This window comes from Macrosteles quadrilineatus, unplaced genomic scaffold, assembly GCF_028750875.1.
Source record: "Macrosteles quadrilineatus isolate MER2022 unplaced genomic scaffold, UCM_ALF_1.0 Scaffold_6__1_contigs__length_79288215, whole genome shotgun sequence".
NCBI classification, from domain to species: domain Eukaryota; kingdom Metazoa; phylum Arthropoda; class Insecta; order Hemiptera; family Cicadellidae; genus Macrosteles; species Macrosteles quadrilineatus.
The window spans coordinates 45,936,627-45,953,356 of NW_026542599.1; the positions used below are offsets into that span (position 1 = coordinate 45,936,627).

The 16,730-nt window shown below is 36.8% G+C and overlaps 1 protein-coding gene across 5 annotated transcripts in view; it reads left to right on the forward strand.

Annotated features, from left to right (window-relative positions):
* The window catches only part of LOC128996486 (SLIT-ROBO Rho GTPase-activating protein 1-like), a 195,342-nt gene that overhangs the window by 30,032 nt on the left and 148,580 nt on the right, over nt 1-16,730 (forward strand). The window contains exon 1 of one of the 5 annotated variants that reach the window (XM_054421851.1): nt 10,525-10,661. The exons of the other annotated variants lie outside the window; for them this stretch is intronic. Within the exon in view, the coding sequence (XP_054277826.1) occupies nt 10,589-10,661 (73 nt within the window). The 5' untranslated portion in view covers nt 10,525-10,588. Of the gene's footprint in view, nt 1-10,524; nt 10,662-16,730 lie in introns of those variants that run through there. 5 annotated transcript variants of the gene reach the window in all.

Here is a 16,730-nt window from a genome sequence, read left to right on the forward strand (position 1 = left end):
TCTGTTTGCCTTTTTATTTATTGTGACTTAACTTATTTCTGTGGTTTGGGCTGTCATTAGCCTAGGCTACTTAGCGACTTGAAACATTTTTAACTTTTTGCAATAATATGGATTTATGGTAGCTTTGGGTCCTAAGTGATCGAGATTCCCAAAGCGTGTGTTTTAAAAGTTTCAATCTTATGGCTCTATCCAGTATAAATTCTCTATGAGGGTTGCAAGGGTGGTCTGTAGCAAGCCAATCTCCATGTACCTTTGTTATGGCAGACCTAGCTAAGTCCACAATAGTTCTCTTGACATTTGTGTAGTGCTTAAAATTGTCGTAGTTCATTTTAAAAACTGTCAAAATCGCCTCAGTTGCACTGACCATCAGCTGGGAGGGTGCAGTGAGATGGCTCACCCCTTCCTTGGTCGCGTAAGTCCGGTGAAGGATCAGTAGCTCATTGGGCTCGTCAAGCAACACCTCCTTTGTAAGGACGGTCCTGCATATTCCACAATTGTACTTCTTCAGTGATACTTGAACTCAAACGGATAACTGAATAAAAAATGGCAGCCGTTCAAAGATTTCTTGAATCCACCATTTTGAATCTTTGAACGACTGCCATTTTTTACTCAGGCGTTCTTTTGAGCTTGAATTTACGGCATTGTAATTTACTAGTGAAGACCTTTAATTTGATGTGCATATCGACCCATGCTTACGTTAACAATTTTCTTCCGATTCCTAGGGCTGTGCCCCCCGAGGAGTAAGCGTATAATAGCAATGCAAATTAAATTAATCTTTGAACCACTGTCATTCTTGACTCGGTTGTCCGTTTGAGTTCGAATTTGCGGCATTATATTCTGCTAGTAAAGACCTTTAATTTGATGTACATGTCAACCTATGCTTCTATTTAAGATTTCCTTCTGACTCCTTGCGGGACGTCCCCATGGTATGACAGAAAATTTATAGTTCCTTAAAAAAGTAGATTTTTAAGTGTGGTGTTGACGTGCAAAATCTTATTGATTTATCTGTTGTCGTTTGGAAAATATTAACCCGGTCCGGGACTTTTGGGACAGTCTGTATAAATATCCAACGAATTTACTGTTACACCGAATTGCAGGATAAACTTAAAAACATGTACGTATTTATTCATCATATGAGATAATATGATGATTATAATATGAGGTATAAGCATTGAATACATATGTCTGACTATACGTAGTTAAAGCAAGTCCTTGAAATGTCTGCAATAGCTGCTAACCAAAACTCCAAAAAGCCCTGAAAGTTTATAAGTTTATAAAAATTTAAACAGGCATAACTAACTGTCAAATGAATTCTGATTTCATAATTCCACACAGCTGGTTCAAACATATTAAATACTGCACGAATATTAGAACAGAGAGGGCAACATTACTTAAATTTAACATTACTGAAATGGAGCTGTCAAACCATATGTTAATGTAATTCCATTAGTATATTATTCTTTTAGTTACTTAATTTGTTTATGTTTATGATCTATTATACTGAGTCTGTTCTAATATTTGTGAAATGCTGTAATAATATTTTACAGGGAATAATTCGTTGTAAAAGAAACCATTCATGGATATAGGGAATAAAGATTCTATAGTCATTGCCGTGTCAACCTGGGCCCTTCCTGAGTTTTATGAGGTATATTTTTTAGATTTTTTTGTGTAAACAGTAATATACTGCCGCAGAAAATCTATAGACTGAGCGAATTTCAATTTGGCTGATTATAATTTCACTAAAATATGCTTTTACAAGTTCTACAAGATATCACACGATTAAAACATTTACATAAAAATACAAAAATTTGCAAATTGCACAGGAAAAATAATTGAATTTAACATTCTAAGTCATAACAAAATAGTATAAATTTTATAGGTCACGTTATTCCCACTTTCATATACAGTTGTATCATTGACTATACGTATAGTCAATGGTTGTATACAGTAGATTGCAGAATTAGTTGGCAAAAAGGTAATCCAAATTTTAATAGTGTCGGTTATTGCGCATTGACATTGACTTTATTTGCTATGTTATAAATAATTTGAAGTTGTACTGAAGTAAACAATAATCAGCGATAAATGACTTTAAATGATATTGTTACGGAGAGCATTTTACGTTAGATCTAAATGTGTGTTAAAACTTTGGGGAGTTCACAATTTCTTTAAAGGCTGTCACGAGATAGGGACCTTTAATTTGATATGCCTCCCGTCCCTGTCGTTCTACGACTTCCCAGTCGGCCAAAATTTTAACGCAAAGAAACACCTTACGTAAATTAATGTGTGGATTGTTGGACTAAGTTAATAAACATAAATTAGTATATAAAAATGCAAAATGGCGGATGTCTACGTTGGTAGGCTCTTATAACTTACATTCTCATTAACTTGGGAGTTTTATTTTGACCCATGGAACAATACCTAGAAGTATTCGTCACCAATTCTGAAACAGTAAATAAAACAGTCCCTACGTTTTCACCAACATATTAAACACACACACTCGAAATCGACACGACACACCGGTCAAAACTAACGACGACGTGCACAACCGTTACGACCGTCGCCGTGCTCAAACATTTGCGAACTGAAGTTTGGCAACAATACAGCTTTTAACATTTTGGCGTCAAACTAAGGGATGAAGGAGATGGCACAAAAAATTTATGACACGTCACTCAAAGGTAGCGAGCGGCATGTCATGTCCCAACGAATTGAGACGGGGCAACTCGCGCCCTACACCGTCAGGTGACGGACTACTTACACATGCCTAGTCCCCTAGTGCAAATCTGTGGTTTTGACTCAATGTAGCTATTTCTCACAAACATAAGTATCATAATTACTCTGTTAAAATTAATTAGAAATAGCGTCTAAGCAAATATTTTTAACACTTAGCATTCTACATTATTTCAACATATTGAGATATTGTGAGAACTACTAATCAATAGTGTACAGCAGGCTGTTTCATAACTAGATTTATTAATGTTGATTTTTGCCATTTTATATTGTATAGCACAGTTAATGAAAGGTTCATTTTAAAATGTGTATCCGGTGTTGAATTAATCTATTTATTAATGGTGAGGCGTTCCCGAACCGTGTCATGTTGAAAACATCAAGTCAGTTGTTACCACGATTACTAGAAACTAGTAATCGTGGTTGATACTTTTGTTTATTGGTTTAATGTTTCATTAACAAAAGTTGCATAGTAACAGCTGACTATCGTTACATGAACACGGTGTCAGCAGTGTCAGAGGCCAGAGTTATGTCACTCGACGTTGAGCCCGTGTGGGTGAGATAATGGAAGTGATGGTTTTATTTATTTACATCACTTCCGCCGTCATCGGCCCCGGCGACTGCCGAGTGCCGAGCCGAGCGCCGACTAGTCTCGTCTCTCATTGTAGTGTGCTAGTAGCTTTCACATTCTCCGCGCGGGGGCAGCACCAGACAGAACACATGTTTCCGTTATATGGCGATAGGTTGCGCTGCTACCACACCGCTATCTGGTTATCAACTAAATGCATTACATGTTCAATCTAGTAGAGGTGTATAGTCAATGCTTCTAGATAACAAAATACCTACGAGAACCAAATCTCCAACTCCAGAAGTTGCATAGTCAACATTTCAGAAGCTAGCTCTTTAAGAATCCGGAGTTACCTCTCAAATGGCGAGGTGGGAAAAGATGATTCCCCATTCAGACCATTCAGAGTCTGTATTACAGCTAGATTATGAGCAATATGACTGGGCGAACTCGATCGAAACCCAGTCCTGACGACGGAGCTGCGTAAAACCTACTTTTATCATTAAATATTCATCCAGTTCCCAAACCATACATAGCCAAGGCGCCAGTGGCCAGCTGCCATGTTTGGTCTATAAGAGCGTGTAAAAGTCTGCGGATCGTCTGTTAAGTACGTATAAACATGTCAGGAGCGGCCAAGATGTCGTTGGCCCAATCTACAAACCCTGCTAACGATGTGCTTCGGGACCGGGCTACGAGCCAGCGTATGTTCACTATATTTCGTCCCTTATGTGAACTGGTTGGGAACGTACAACGGATATGTAAATAAACTGGGAGTAGACGACTTGATCAGTTATTTATTAGATTAAAATTTACACATTTTTACCAGCAGTGTTATAAAATAATTAACAAAACTCTTCCTAAGGTTAAAATAAATACCATCGTTGCAACAAACCCTCAAAGTTCCACCTTGATGGAAAAAACCTTTCCTTCTAGTTTTACGAAAGACGTTCTGTGACTAGTTCGATCAGCCGTGTAGTACTGTAGTTTAAAACATTATTGGTCTTGGTTATGAATTCAAAATCTTTAATCTTATGAATGTACCTTACAGAATACAGATGTATGTACCTTACGGATGTATGTATCTTTAAAGAGGACTAAGGCCCCGTTTGAAGAGCGGGAGCGGGAGAGGTTTTCAACACCATTGTAGATATAAAGTCAAAGCTACTACATACCATGGTGGAAGTAACCCTACATACCACCACTACCTCGCATATGACCGGCTCGTTATCATGGCTACAACCCTTTTATGACTTGATGAATTTCAAGTTAGATTTAGATTTTCCAAAGATGCTGTCAATGAGTCATTTGGGGCGTTTACTCGGGGTAGCGGATTTTTATCCCCCTGGAACTTTACCCCCTGGGCAAAACTGACGTCACAAACCAGGGGGTAAAATTGCGGTAAAATACAGGCTTACATGGGCTTATCACATTAGAAAAAAAACTAACTATAAGCCATAGGATATTGGCTTACTAGTCGCCATTAAAACGCGTTTCTAAATACCATAGGCCTACAGCCGCTTGTGTAACTGACTGGATGGGGATACAAATGTTTACTCACTTCTAGATGTGCTATTGTATAATGTAATTGGATGTAAAACGAAATAGGGTTTTTGTTTATTGTACCCAACCATTGCACGATTGCGTAAATGAAACCCTGTGAACTCAACGATTGAGGTTACCTCGAAGTAGGCAAGCAGGCCGAACAAATATATCGGTACAACAATGGACGTTTGATTTTATGCATAACGAGGATGCTGAGCGTGTATAATGGGTTTGTCACGGCCTAGTACAGCTTCCGTGCCCCCCCTCCCCGGCAGTGACTAGGGGGACAGTAGACCTACGGTTTGAATTATTCATTGTTCATAAAAATGTCTTACATACAGAAAGATCTATAAGGAATCGGGTAGTACTGCTTTATTGTTGACACAGCATAGCCGAGCGGATATGGTGCTTTCCCAGTAATCAGAAAGTTACCGTTCGATTGAGAAAGTTCGATTCTGAGAAAAGTCAGTAGCTTTTAAAGTTTCCTAACTGTTCCCAGCTGTCCTTGATCATTTGGACAGATGAAAATGGCCCTAGCTAAAATAAAATCCTATCTTTGTAACAGCTGTTAGACCATCACAACCTATAAAATTCCAAATACAATCTAGAACGTCTAGAAACAGTTGAATTCGTCAGAGATATTCGTAACAACATAACAAATTTGCTATAAAGGAAAATGTGAATGCCAATCAATAAGAATAAGACAATATAATTGGTTTGTTTAAAGTTTGTGGTTATGTTTTGGATATGAGGATGCCATGAAAGTGGTCAGTCCAGATTATGCCTTTGTGGTGGTGTATTCATTGTATTTTACTTTGATTGTGGACGCATAAAATATCTAAAATCCGATCACATTGTAAAATGTCACTAAGTTAATTAAAAAAAATCTTAGTGAATTTACTTTAGCTCACATTTATTCTTTTATGATTCCATTGATTATGAAAAAGTTTTAACATCTTAAGTCTTTAAGTCCAGTTTTAATTAGATCAGATATTAAACATATAAATTTCCATACCTTGCAAATCATTGGGTAAAACTATTACTTTACAAAACTTAATTTTAATGTTTAGCTTCCGGAACAAGTATTCAATAATGTCCTTCTTAATATAACTGTTCCTCTCACTAATGTATTGGCTTAGTGGCAATTAATTATGTTCGACTTTAGTAAATAGAGGGTGATCCGGTGATCGTGAGTCATTTCCGCTGCAGTTAGATCATTGACTGTCTATCTACTACTAGTACGAGGAGATAATAGTCATTGGTTAATTACAACCTCATTAGGCCAACGAAAACTTGCAGAAACTCGCAAACACAGGATACACACTCTGTGCCATATCCTGTAGAAACTCAACGTCTTTTTGGAAGCTGCCGCCTCTTTCTTACACAGTCAGATAAATTATATTCACTATATAATTATTTGCCTAATATATATTTACTACTTGAAATAGATCAATAAACCAATAAATTAGCATCAAATAAACATCCAACCGCTGAATATAAAAACATACGTTGTACTATTGACTTGGCTGGTAGACATCCCACCTGTGTATGGACGAGCTTTAGCCAATTTTTTTTTCAGAACGTTTTTAACAGGAATTTGAATGAGCCAAACAGAGTGTGATATTGCAAAAATTCCATATGCTATTTTTTTATTTGTAATACGTTTTTACAATAAGTTAACTTACTCTTTTGCATGGCTTTAAGTTGCTGAATACAAAATAAATCAGCAATCGAAACAAGTGTACTCTATCGGCGGCTCGATTAAACTACGTCCATTTTACTATAAAACTGGTAACAATTTTAACGTCGGAATAGAATAACTTATATACCGTTAGTCAAATAGCCAATCAAGTAATTGTATAGTTCGTTTCATAACCAGGTAGATAAAATAGATACAATTGTGTGGATTTAAAATTCCATTCCCACGTTTACAGTTTTATTCCGATATAATGAAACGAACTGATTTTGTTTCTTATCACGTCATCACGAACATTAGAACAGAAACGGATCATAAACAGGAACAAATAATGTTGCTGGCCCGAAAGTGAAATCATATTATTAGTACACACATGTTATTGGTATAGGACTTGGGTCAGTTGGTCAGTTACGTGATTTGTTAATACTGTATTTATGATCCATACAGCTTCTGCTCTAATATTCGTGCGTCGAATTGAAAGACTTGATATTAACATAAGTGTTTTAAGTTCACATCCCCAAGAAAATGAATATCTTTTATATCAATTATAACTTTAAATAAACTAACACAAGTGTAATTGGATGTTATTACAGTTTATGAAAGGATCATTTATCGACTTAACAGTGATCTCTTCTAAAACGATTGGCTATAATTGACCAGATAGATGGGGCGTCTACTTTCAGTAGTCAAAGTCAGTTATTTTTTAGAAGAACAGCCGGTTAGAAAACATTTTGAACGATTTAGAAGCACCTAATTCATAATTAGAACCAATTTCAGTGCGATTATTGTAACTTCTCATTAATTCAACCCCTAACTCCAAACTTCCCTTACATTGTTTAATTACATGTTTACTAACCAAGCACAACCCTCTCTCGTCCCACTGTTTATAGCTAAAGTTTGCAAATCAGTTATTAATCCCTTACAATTTGTGATAATGAATTAATGTTTATTGTTTTTCTTGAAGTGAATTACGTGTGCTGTGGGCTTGCTATTGTAATGTTTTGCCTAATTTAAAGTTAAGCGTAATATTTTGTCGTTTTGTTAATTGTTTCGAGTTGTTGAATACACTTTTTAGACTGTAGTAATTCAGCTTTGCTTTTTCTTTATAGTCAAGCGATCACAAAATCACAATAAAAATTGACTTTTGAAACACCTTCAGATTTATTTGCTGGGCTTCAATTTAAGTAAACTTCCTTGTTGACAGCCCAGCCACTTATTCAATGTGTTTGTACCACCTTTGACTATTTATACTTAATTACTTCAGTATCCAATAATCGATGGTATCACCCATTACATTTTTCTATGGTCGATATTGGTTCCCTGGGTGATTTATAACAAGTGAATTACTTCCAACCACCTTGCATTAATAATCTTCTCAATCGTCTTATTATGCGGTTTGATTTATAGTGAATGTTTTTCGATGTTTTTCTTGCCCGTGCCGTTGAAATGACGGTTATAAATAAAGTTGACGAAATACACACGAAGGACGTTTTAATGAGCGCTGTACTCGTAATTACAATGACAGTCTCAATTACAATCTCTTCGAGAGCCACGAGACAAGCAAAACAAGACGACACTCTATTCATCTGGTCGTGTTGTAAGATGTTGTGTTGCTGTGGCTGTATTTTGGTGTGTTTCTGTAACATTTTGGTGTGCTTCAGTAAGATTCGTTTGGAAGACAAATGTGGCACCGAAATGTTTTGCAACATTTTCAAAAGACGTCATGCGATTTACAACCCAATAAAAATTGTGTACTATGAATTTTCTTGACTCTTAACTGTATGTGATTGTATCTGAGCAAATGCGATTGTGTGTTGTGTTTAAATAGTTTATTTTTCTTTGTCTTTTTTTTTCTTTTTACCAATCCAAGGATCTAATCATTTTTTATTGTCGACGCACAGGCTCGCTGCCCATGTCGGCTTATTCCTTAAAAATATGTACGCTTTGTTAAACATAGATATAATGCAAAGGTTAATTTTATTTTATTTTTAAACATTCACTTATGTTTTTTTTCTTTTGTGTAAAATTTCTGTAAATACTTTATTGGAATAAAGATATGATTCATTCATTTATTTGTTCTTTTTATCTATTGTGTTTCCCGACACTACGGTACTAGGCTTTTTCCGATTTTGTCTTGTTCTTTGAAGGAAGTACAATAGGCGGCAGGTAGATTCCTGATCTTGGGACGTAGGGAACTGAATTTTACTTACAATGGAAGAAAAAGTTCGCCATAATCATGCAAACTACGTATATCACATGCATACAGTTCTCTTCATAAAATAAAATTTGTTTGCGATGATCGATATTGTAATCCATCTATAAATTATAAAGCAAGACCGTATATTCATTAGACATCCGTGGTAATTTATATAATTATCAATGTTGAACCTATTGTTTAAGTTTACATACAAAAATGTGTTATGTTAGTAGTAACGAAATCCGTAATTTTTACATTGATTTTTTACTAAATCCTATGGTTATAAGTCTTTTATAAATGCCAAATAGACAAATTATAGGTTTGTAAAACAACCCTGACAAAAATATATCCATACGTTAAAACCAAAAATGTATATCGGACCTGAATTCAAAGGTGCGTTTAATGTTTTGTTGATTCCAAATATTCCCTCCTCTTTCCTTCACTTCCCAACAATACTATATTGTTGGCATCTGCGAGAGACTAGCCCTACTTGAACCAACACCCGTAGTAATGCTAGGGTGTTTCACCCAATATTGATATTGATATTGCTCCAGTGATATTGCCCTCTCAAACCGCGCATTACTATATTAATCACTCGATGGGAGTCGCCTTTAATGAAAACCGCTCCGGGAAATGGTGATGAATTGTTGCTCTTCACACGAACCCTCGCCATATGTCAAAGCGGCTGAGAATCTGTAGTGTTCGATAGAATTGAAATCTTAAATGTTGGAGTAATTACATTGTATGTTTAGAACATTCTCTTCCTTCATCACATTGAAATATTGTTAAGAATGGTTGGTTTGTAAGCATATGTTATGGATTATTTTATATTTTGGTTGGCAGTGTTGAAACGGAAGGGCATTGCAACACACTAGAAAGATGTACTATCCCGCAATACACACCTAATTTTTGTAAGCAGGACAGAGTTATACTTTACCTAAATAGGTTATCCTTGATGTTAAAGCACTTTTGCAAGTTATATTCTTAACGCAGATGGACCGTGTTCTCTTAAAATCTCTTTCATACCTACCCCACAACCTAAGGAATAAAAAAAACTAATAAATCGTTTCTTCATGTTACATGATAGGATAGGATTATGATGATACGTGTATTGACGCTCTCTACTTAAACTTAAATGATTGTTAAGCGATTTAGTAAATAATATAAATGCAATTTGGTTACCTCAGTTATAAATTTAATTTTCTCCTCAACAAACTCGCAGAAGATTTGTTTCTCAACTGAGTTAATCTCCAATCTTATTTGTTTACTTTCGGTTTCTTTGTATTTTAATACAAACAATCGGCTGCATCGTTGGTTCATAGAGCGTGTCGGCACACCTATCCCGGCATCTGAGTACTGTATAGTGAGAGCAAATTAAGCTAATACTGTATTACATTTTTATCATAAATAAATTTGCAGCTCGACAACAATCTTGTAGACTCTTAACTTAATAAATGACAAATCATATTTGTTTTGTTTCTATTGGTTTCTGTGATTTCCCTGATTGAAAAATTCACTTGGTTTAATGATGGTACGTCTACCCTGGAATCTCAAAGTAAATTCTACTCTTTTCCTATTTATAAGATTCCATATCCATTTTGCACCTCAACAAACTTCCAGAGTCTTGAATGAAACCGCAATTGTCTTTGTTTACATTCGGTCTTTATTGATGTGCGGGACGAGACGCCCGGCGCGCGGCGGAGACGCTCGATGTTGCCCGAACGCATCCGAGACTCGCGGCGGAAACAACCGAAGCTGCTCGATGCTCTTGTCGGGCGGGGTCGGCTTAGATCTGCAGCATCCTCCGCTGGAGATGGGTGTATCTATCGCGTCGTGTTTTGTGTAGTGACAGTGCGAGTGCAACATGTTTCAGTGTATTATACAACAGCGGAACACCTGGAACAGAGCCAGTCCGGAGCTGAAGGATGTGTATCCAGGTATTGTATAGGTCTATACAATCGCCGGGTTGTTTGTAAACATTGCCCGGACCTAGCAAGTAGCGACCGGCCACCTTCACCTAGTTTTGGAAATCAATGTATCTTAAGTTGCACGCTATTTTCGCTTACTTTGTAGAAGTTACGAACAGTGTACACGGTATATAGAATTTGTAGATGTTTTAGAGTTGACGTTGATTTTTTTTGGGATACAAATTTAATGATTATGATTATGTTTGAGTTGTGTTGTGGCGCAATTCGAAAATCCATTAGGGGTTGGGCGGACGCAGTATTTTGTGTTTTCTACTTTAGATTCGGTGCAAACTACGATTTTGGAATTTTAATTAGGTGACATATTTTTGCCCTAGTATTAATTCAGTTTTTACATCTAATCCTAAGGATTGCATTGTGATACCAATTCTGTACTGTAAACTTACTCACGCCACAAAGAATTACGGTAGTCTACTCTGTTCAGACATTTAAAAACACACGATATTCCTATGATTTCCTACTAGGCCTATGTTACTACTGTATTTGATTATTAAAGGTGTAAAACGAGTTTGTTTTATATTTAGGTTGTTCTGATTTCGAATATTGACGTTAATTGGCAGGGGTTGAAAAGTGGCTGTGTTTCAACGTTGACGCAATCACGCAATTCAAAAATCCTGTTTGGGCTGGACGGACGTCTTGATGTTCGGTTTTCGTCTTTAGCTGCGGTACAAACAAGAACTTACGAATGCGATTGATTTCTGCTAAGCATACTAGGCCTTCACGTAAACATGATACAGTTCCCTCTTTAAACCCTATTTAATTTTTGGTAGGCTATTTAGTATTTACTTTGAGGTCCTATGATTACTTGGTAGCTTACTTTAGTGCTATACACACTGGATAGGTATTTCAAGCAGTAGAAACAAACGCAATACTACTGACCATAACAAGAGTCTTGCTTAGGCGTATTTGGTGCTGAAGTATTCTTAATTAAGAAATTAATTGACGATGGGTTTATTTCACATTATTATTTTAAGTTGGCGATCAAAGGATTGAACAGGTAACGATGATTAGACGTGATGGGTTCGATCCTCACCAAATCCACAAACATGTGAGGGTTGGATTCATCGTTCAAAAGCCATTGTGATTCTTCATGCAAAATGTGACGACCTAATGCCTCCAGCTAACTACAGTGCTAACAAGTTAAAGGTTTCAGGTGATTCTTAAGGATGCTAGATCTGCAAGGAATGTGTCTAATTTATGGTATAAAGTATAGCCTTTCTTTTAAATGTAGGCCTACATAACTCGAACCCGAGCCTCATCCGGTGAGATGCTACTAGTAGAGTCAGTTTTAACATTCCAGCAGAGAATGGTTCGGTCCAGTTACTCGTCACGACCTTGGTAAGTTCCTGGAGTCTGGAGTCGTTATCCAGGAATCTCCGCGACTACACCGGAGAAATGCCACTGTAGATAAAACCCCTTTTATAGATTAATCATTGTGGATCAGCTAAGATAATATGCTTTGAACACCTTTAAACCGCACAATACCTTACCCTTAATAATTCCAGTGGCTTTTCCGTGGTTAACACAGTTATGTGCGCAAAATTGTGCAGTAATGTAGACTATTACCATATTTGGCCAGAAGGACATGTTTATAACAGCATAGCGTGTTTCAAGTTGAAAATCAGTGGTAAAGTGGTGACGATCGTGCTGCCCCACATGTGATAACATCTTGTATCGATCACGCTCTAGTTGTGGTTTGAAGTTTGTTTGTCTCGTGAATGATGTGATATGGTGTTCTCTGCCTAATTTTATTAGCAATTTATTACTTTTGCAAAGCAACGAAAAAAGTGTGTGTTGCACAATGGAATGGGGTTATTTGTAGCATTGTTTCCGACTAAGTTTAGCTGCCTCATTCGGCGAATTTCCGAAGATCGAGGACGTCTGTTTCCAGTTTTGAACTAGGCTACTACCTGGTGATTTGACATTCATTTTAGATTTTGCGCGACGCTGACTCAACAGAACACATATTTTAAGCCGGAGATGAGTGTTTGATAATATGACAACTTTGTTTGTTAAGATGAGCTGGTTCTTTCAGCCAGGACAATTTATCAAAAGTCCATTGTTCAAAAAACACCTTGGCCCAGATTCGAACAGTCCAAAAGCCGATCTCTAAAAACCACTCGTCTACCCTGTTGTATTTTTCTTGTATATTGTTACAGTTAGAGGTGTAGGTGTAATTGTAACAAATTATGTGGTTTCCGAAGGCTTTGGTGGCGTTGCCAATATAGGCCTACGGTACTCAGTTATGATCTGCAATTGAACCACTTTCACTGATTCAAACCTGTCTGGTCTCATTCATGTTCCATGCGTTCTGTGGCTTTTAGCAGAATGCTTTATGTTGGAAATTCGCAATATTTCGAAATTTAGTTAAATTATGTATCATTGCTATGGGAGTCTACAGTAACAAAGATAGTTGCGATAGTAAAACATAGTAAAAAGAATGTTGCGTACAATTATTTCTACAAAAAAGAAAAATTGTAAAAAAAAATAATTTCTCTTCGTACATTGCTTATTGTAGATTGCTATATCCTGGTATAAATATTCTTGTTACATGATGCTATGGGCTTACATTGGCAGTTCGTCGTATTTTCGATCACAAAGCTGTAGGTTCCATCTCCCCCAGGTATAAAGTTATTATTGCTCGTCCCCTCACACAATACCCGCCATAACGCGTCTCTCTCTCTCATAAATCCCGCCAAAAGTCCAGCTCCTTAGACATTTCCGGTCGTTACTCATCTTCGCTACGCGGACATTTCTCGTCTTTCGTCTCGGACTTTCCTGTGCTTAGCAAAGTTTATACATTTATGTTGTTTAAAGGATTATAGAGTTTTCTTTCTTTGTTGAATAATCAGTGTTTCATGACGTTTCTGGTTTTTATGAATGTGACAATACTGTACGCTTAGTGGGGAAAATACTAGCATTTTCCCCTAGTACCCTTACTCCTCAGTGATTTGTAATAAACGATACTTCAGGGGTGGTTTCTTCCACATGAGGACGGGTTGGATTATAAAATCTAGATAGTGAAACTTGTGTTTTATCAACCAACGATGGAAGACATCCGCATTCCCTTGTTTACCTATAATCCACAATGCATCTGTAAATTTTCAACTTCTAAATATATTTTTCAACACAATAGCTCAGCTCCAGGACCTTACAAACTATCCTTTTTTAAAGTAATTTTTCACACAATCTGTGTTCAGGGCGGTTTCAAGACGTTATCCTATTTTACAATGTTTCATCATATCTTTTCCAATTGTCAATGTTTCGTCGCAGATAATGTACTTAAAGGCATCCAGAATTCCGTTTGCCTTTTAATGTTATTCTTCATTACAAATAATGTGCAGTAGTACGTTTTAAGTTTTGAGAATTTCTGTTCAATACCCAAAGGCGTGTTTCCTCATAGATGATACGCTCAAGATTTCTTCAGACTTTTCAAGATTTATTTATCAATTTCCAAAGTTAATTTTTGTGTTACAAATAATGCTGACATCTTAAGTCTTCACTCTTCATTTCCTAAGTTATGTTTCATCACAAAGAGTTTGTTCAAGGACGTTTCAGACTAACAGATTGTCAGATTGTATACCGAGTGTTGTGCTATGATGTGGAACTGTGTGCAAACTGGCAGAACGACCACATTGGACTGCTGACGGCGCGGCCGCCTACAGTGGTCTGGCAGTACTGCTGTGTGCTGTGACAGTCTGGTCAACATATGCTCAAACCATGCTCACTATGGTGCAGTGCCAGTGGATAGTGATGTCAACTATGTTGATTGGTGTGAGGGATCTGGGATATAGGTATAGCTATGCCATGCTCAACCTTTGTTGGACTCCTCAGGTCTTTAACTCGTGGAGAATCCTAGTAACTATAGAACACTAATTTCTCTCTTTTACTTTAGCTTCGTGGTTGCCTTTTCTTAAATCTCAAGCTTCTCCGGGTTTGAGCTGGACAATCCAGCCACAAATGTTTGGTAGCCACAAAATGTGCTTTGGTTCGTTAAGCTGAGCTTTTGTATTAAGGTGCTTTCTTTTTGATCCGTGTACAGGGTACAGACAACAACCGTTCCAATATTCTGGTTTATTCTTTCTGTAGGTTCAGAATGTTTTTCCATTCGACCCTTTTCGAGTCCACTCATCAGCATTTCTGACTGTCTATTTCCTAGTTTGGCACTTCCCATTGTCTCCTTGTCTACGAATGCAGTACAACTCTTGAGTCTTGATAGAGCTCTGGTCTTGATTGATGATCTTCTTTCTCACCACCGTTGATTGGGATTCGGAGTGTCGCATATCCGAGGCAGCTAAGCTTAGGCCTAGTTTAATTCTACTTATCTACAACTATCTGTTACAATCCACATTTCACTGAACGTTCTCCTGGAGAATAGGTAGATCTGCATAACACATGTAAGACAGGGATTTAATAGCTTACTCACTTCGCTTTAGTTTTTTGTGCCTATCACAAAACGCTAGTTCGTGAAAGTTCGAAACTATCGAGAGCAACTCTTTGATTATTGATCCTGTAATTGACCGGGCGAAGACTAATTTGATAGTCAATCTGTGTAAAACATCTCACTCAATTCCGCTACCCGAATTTAAATTTTAATATTTTCTTAAAAACATGCACATTAATATGATGGTAATAATTGAAATAACTTAACAGTAGGCCTATTGTTCGTTGATAAAGTATTGGAAATTGTGTGTTCAAATCAAATTAAATTCAACTGGTAGATTTTGATGTATAATATAGATCGATGAGCTAAACTTTGGTTCCAGCATTCTTTCCCTAACCTTTTTGTTGTAGCTAGGTAATGAAAACCACGTGTACCTCCTCCCCCTCTTGCCTCTCTGTAGTAAGACTACGCAGCTGTTGTTTTCGTCCTTCATCAGTCTTTCTTTTTTGTCGTTGTTTGCCAAATTTCCTGTTTCACCATCAGTCTTCGTTTGTGTTCGATTTATTTTCGGTTCGTCTGTACCTCACCTTCTTTTAGTCCTGGTTATTTCCTGCGTCCTAAAAGAAGGCACCGAATGAACCCAGCCTAATTGGAAATTCACTGTCAGAGTTTTCTACTTTATTTGTACATTTCTTACATGCTGTAACCTTCTGCAAAGTTGGATGCCAAACATTTACTATGAACTGTATAACCATTGACTCAAGCCAATGCTATTACTGTAGCCTACTTCCACTCTCTTCCTCTAGGTTCTAAAATACTGTAAAATATTACCGTGCATTTTAAATATAATTTATAGGTTCAAAGGACTTTGTTTTGATGTGTACCAATCACCACCTAAATGTTTACGCCACACGTAGACAAAGAAATAAATTTCCAACATGAAAATTTGCTGAGATACATAAAGCGTAGTGGTCCTAGTTCAAATATTCAATAAATCAAAAGTAACACATTTGACAGCACTTTGTAAAAACCCCACTTCCGAAAGCAACAAAAACCGACCAAGCCAAACATAACGATCATCTATTTTTAACTCACTCCTTTGTGCTAAAGTTAGCTTTACAGATAACCTAAAAGTAAACAACGAGCGTATGAATGAAAGTGTAAATGTTATCAGTAGCGGTCAACGACTGACCTTGACCTTGTTATCTCCGTCTCACTCTCGCCTTTGTTGTTGTGATAGTGATAGTGGTGTTGTTAGTGACTGTAATGTACCTCAGTAGCTTAGCGATATAAGAATGGTTTTAGCAATTAGGTTCAGTTTATCATAGTTTTTAGCATGTTAAATTGACGTGGGCTACTATATTTATTTTGTGACAGTAAATGTACGAAGATGAAAGTAGTATTCATTTTATGTTTTCAAAGTTACACTTATTTTGTATTTATAAATGAAAGAACGAATTATATCTTAGTTTCAGCATTACAAATGACATAATGTTTTAAACTATTCAATAGAGGAATATACATAAACGTGAAAATAATAGTGAAATAAATCAGATTAACCTTAAACATGTATGTTTAATAAAATGTGTACATGGTTTTATGGATGGGCAGCGAACCTGTGCGTCGACTGCAGTTCC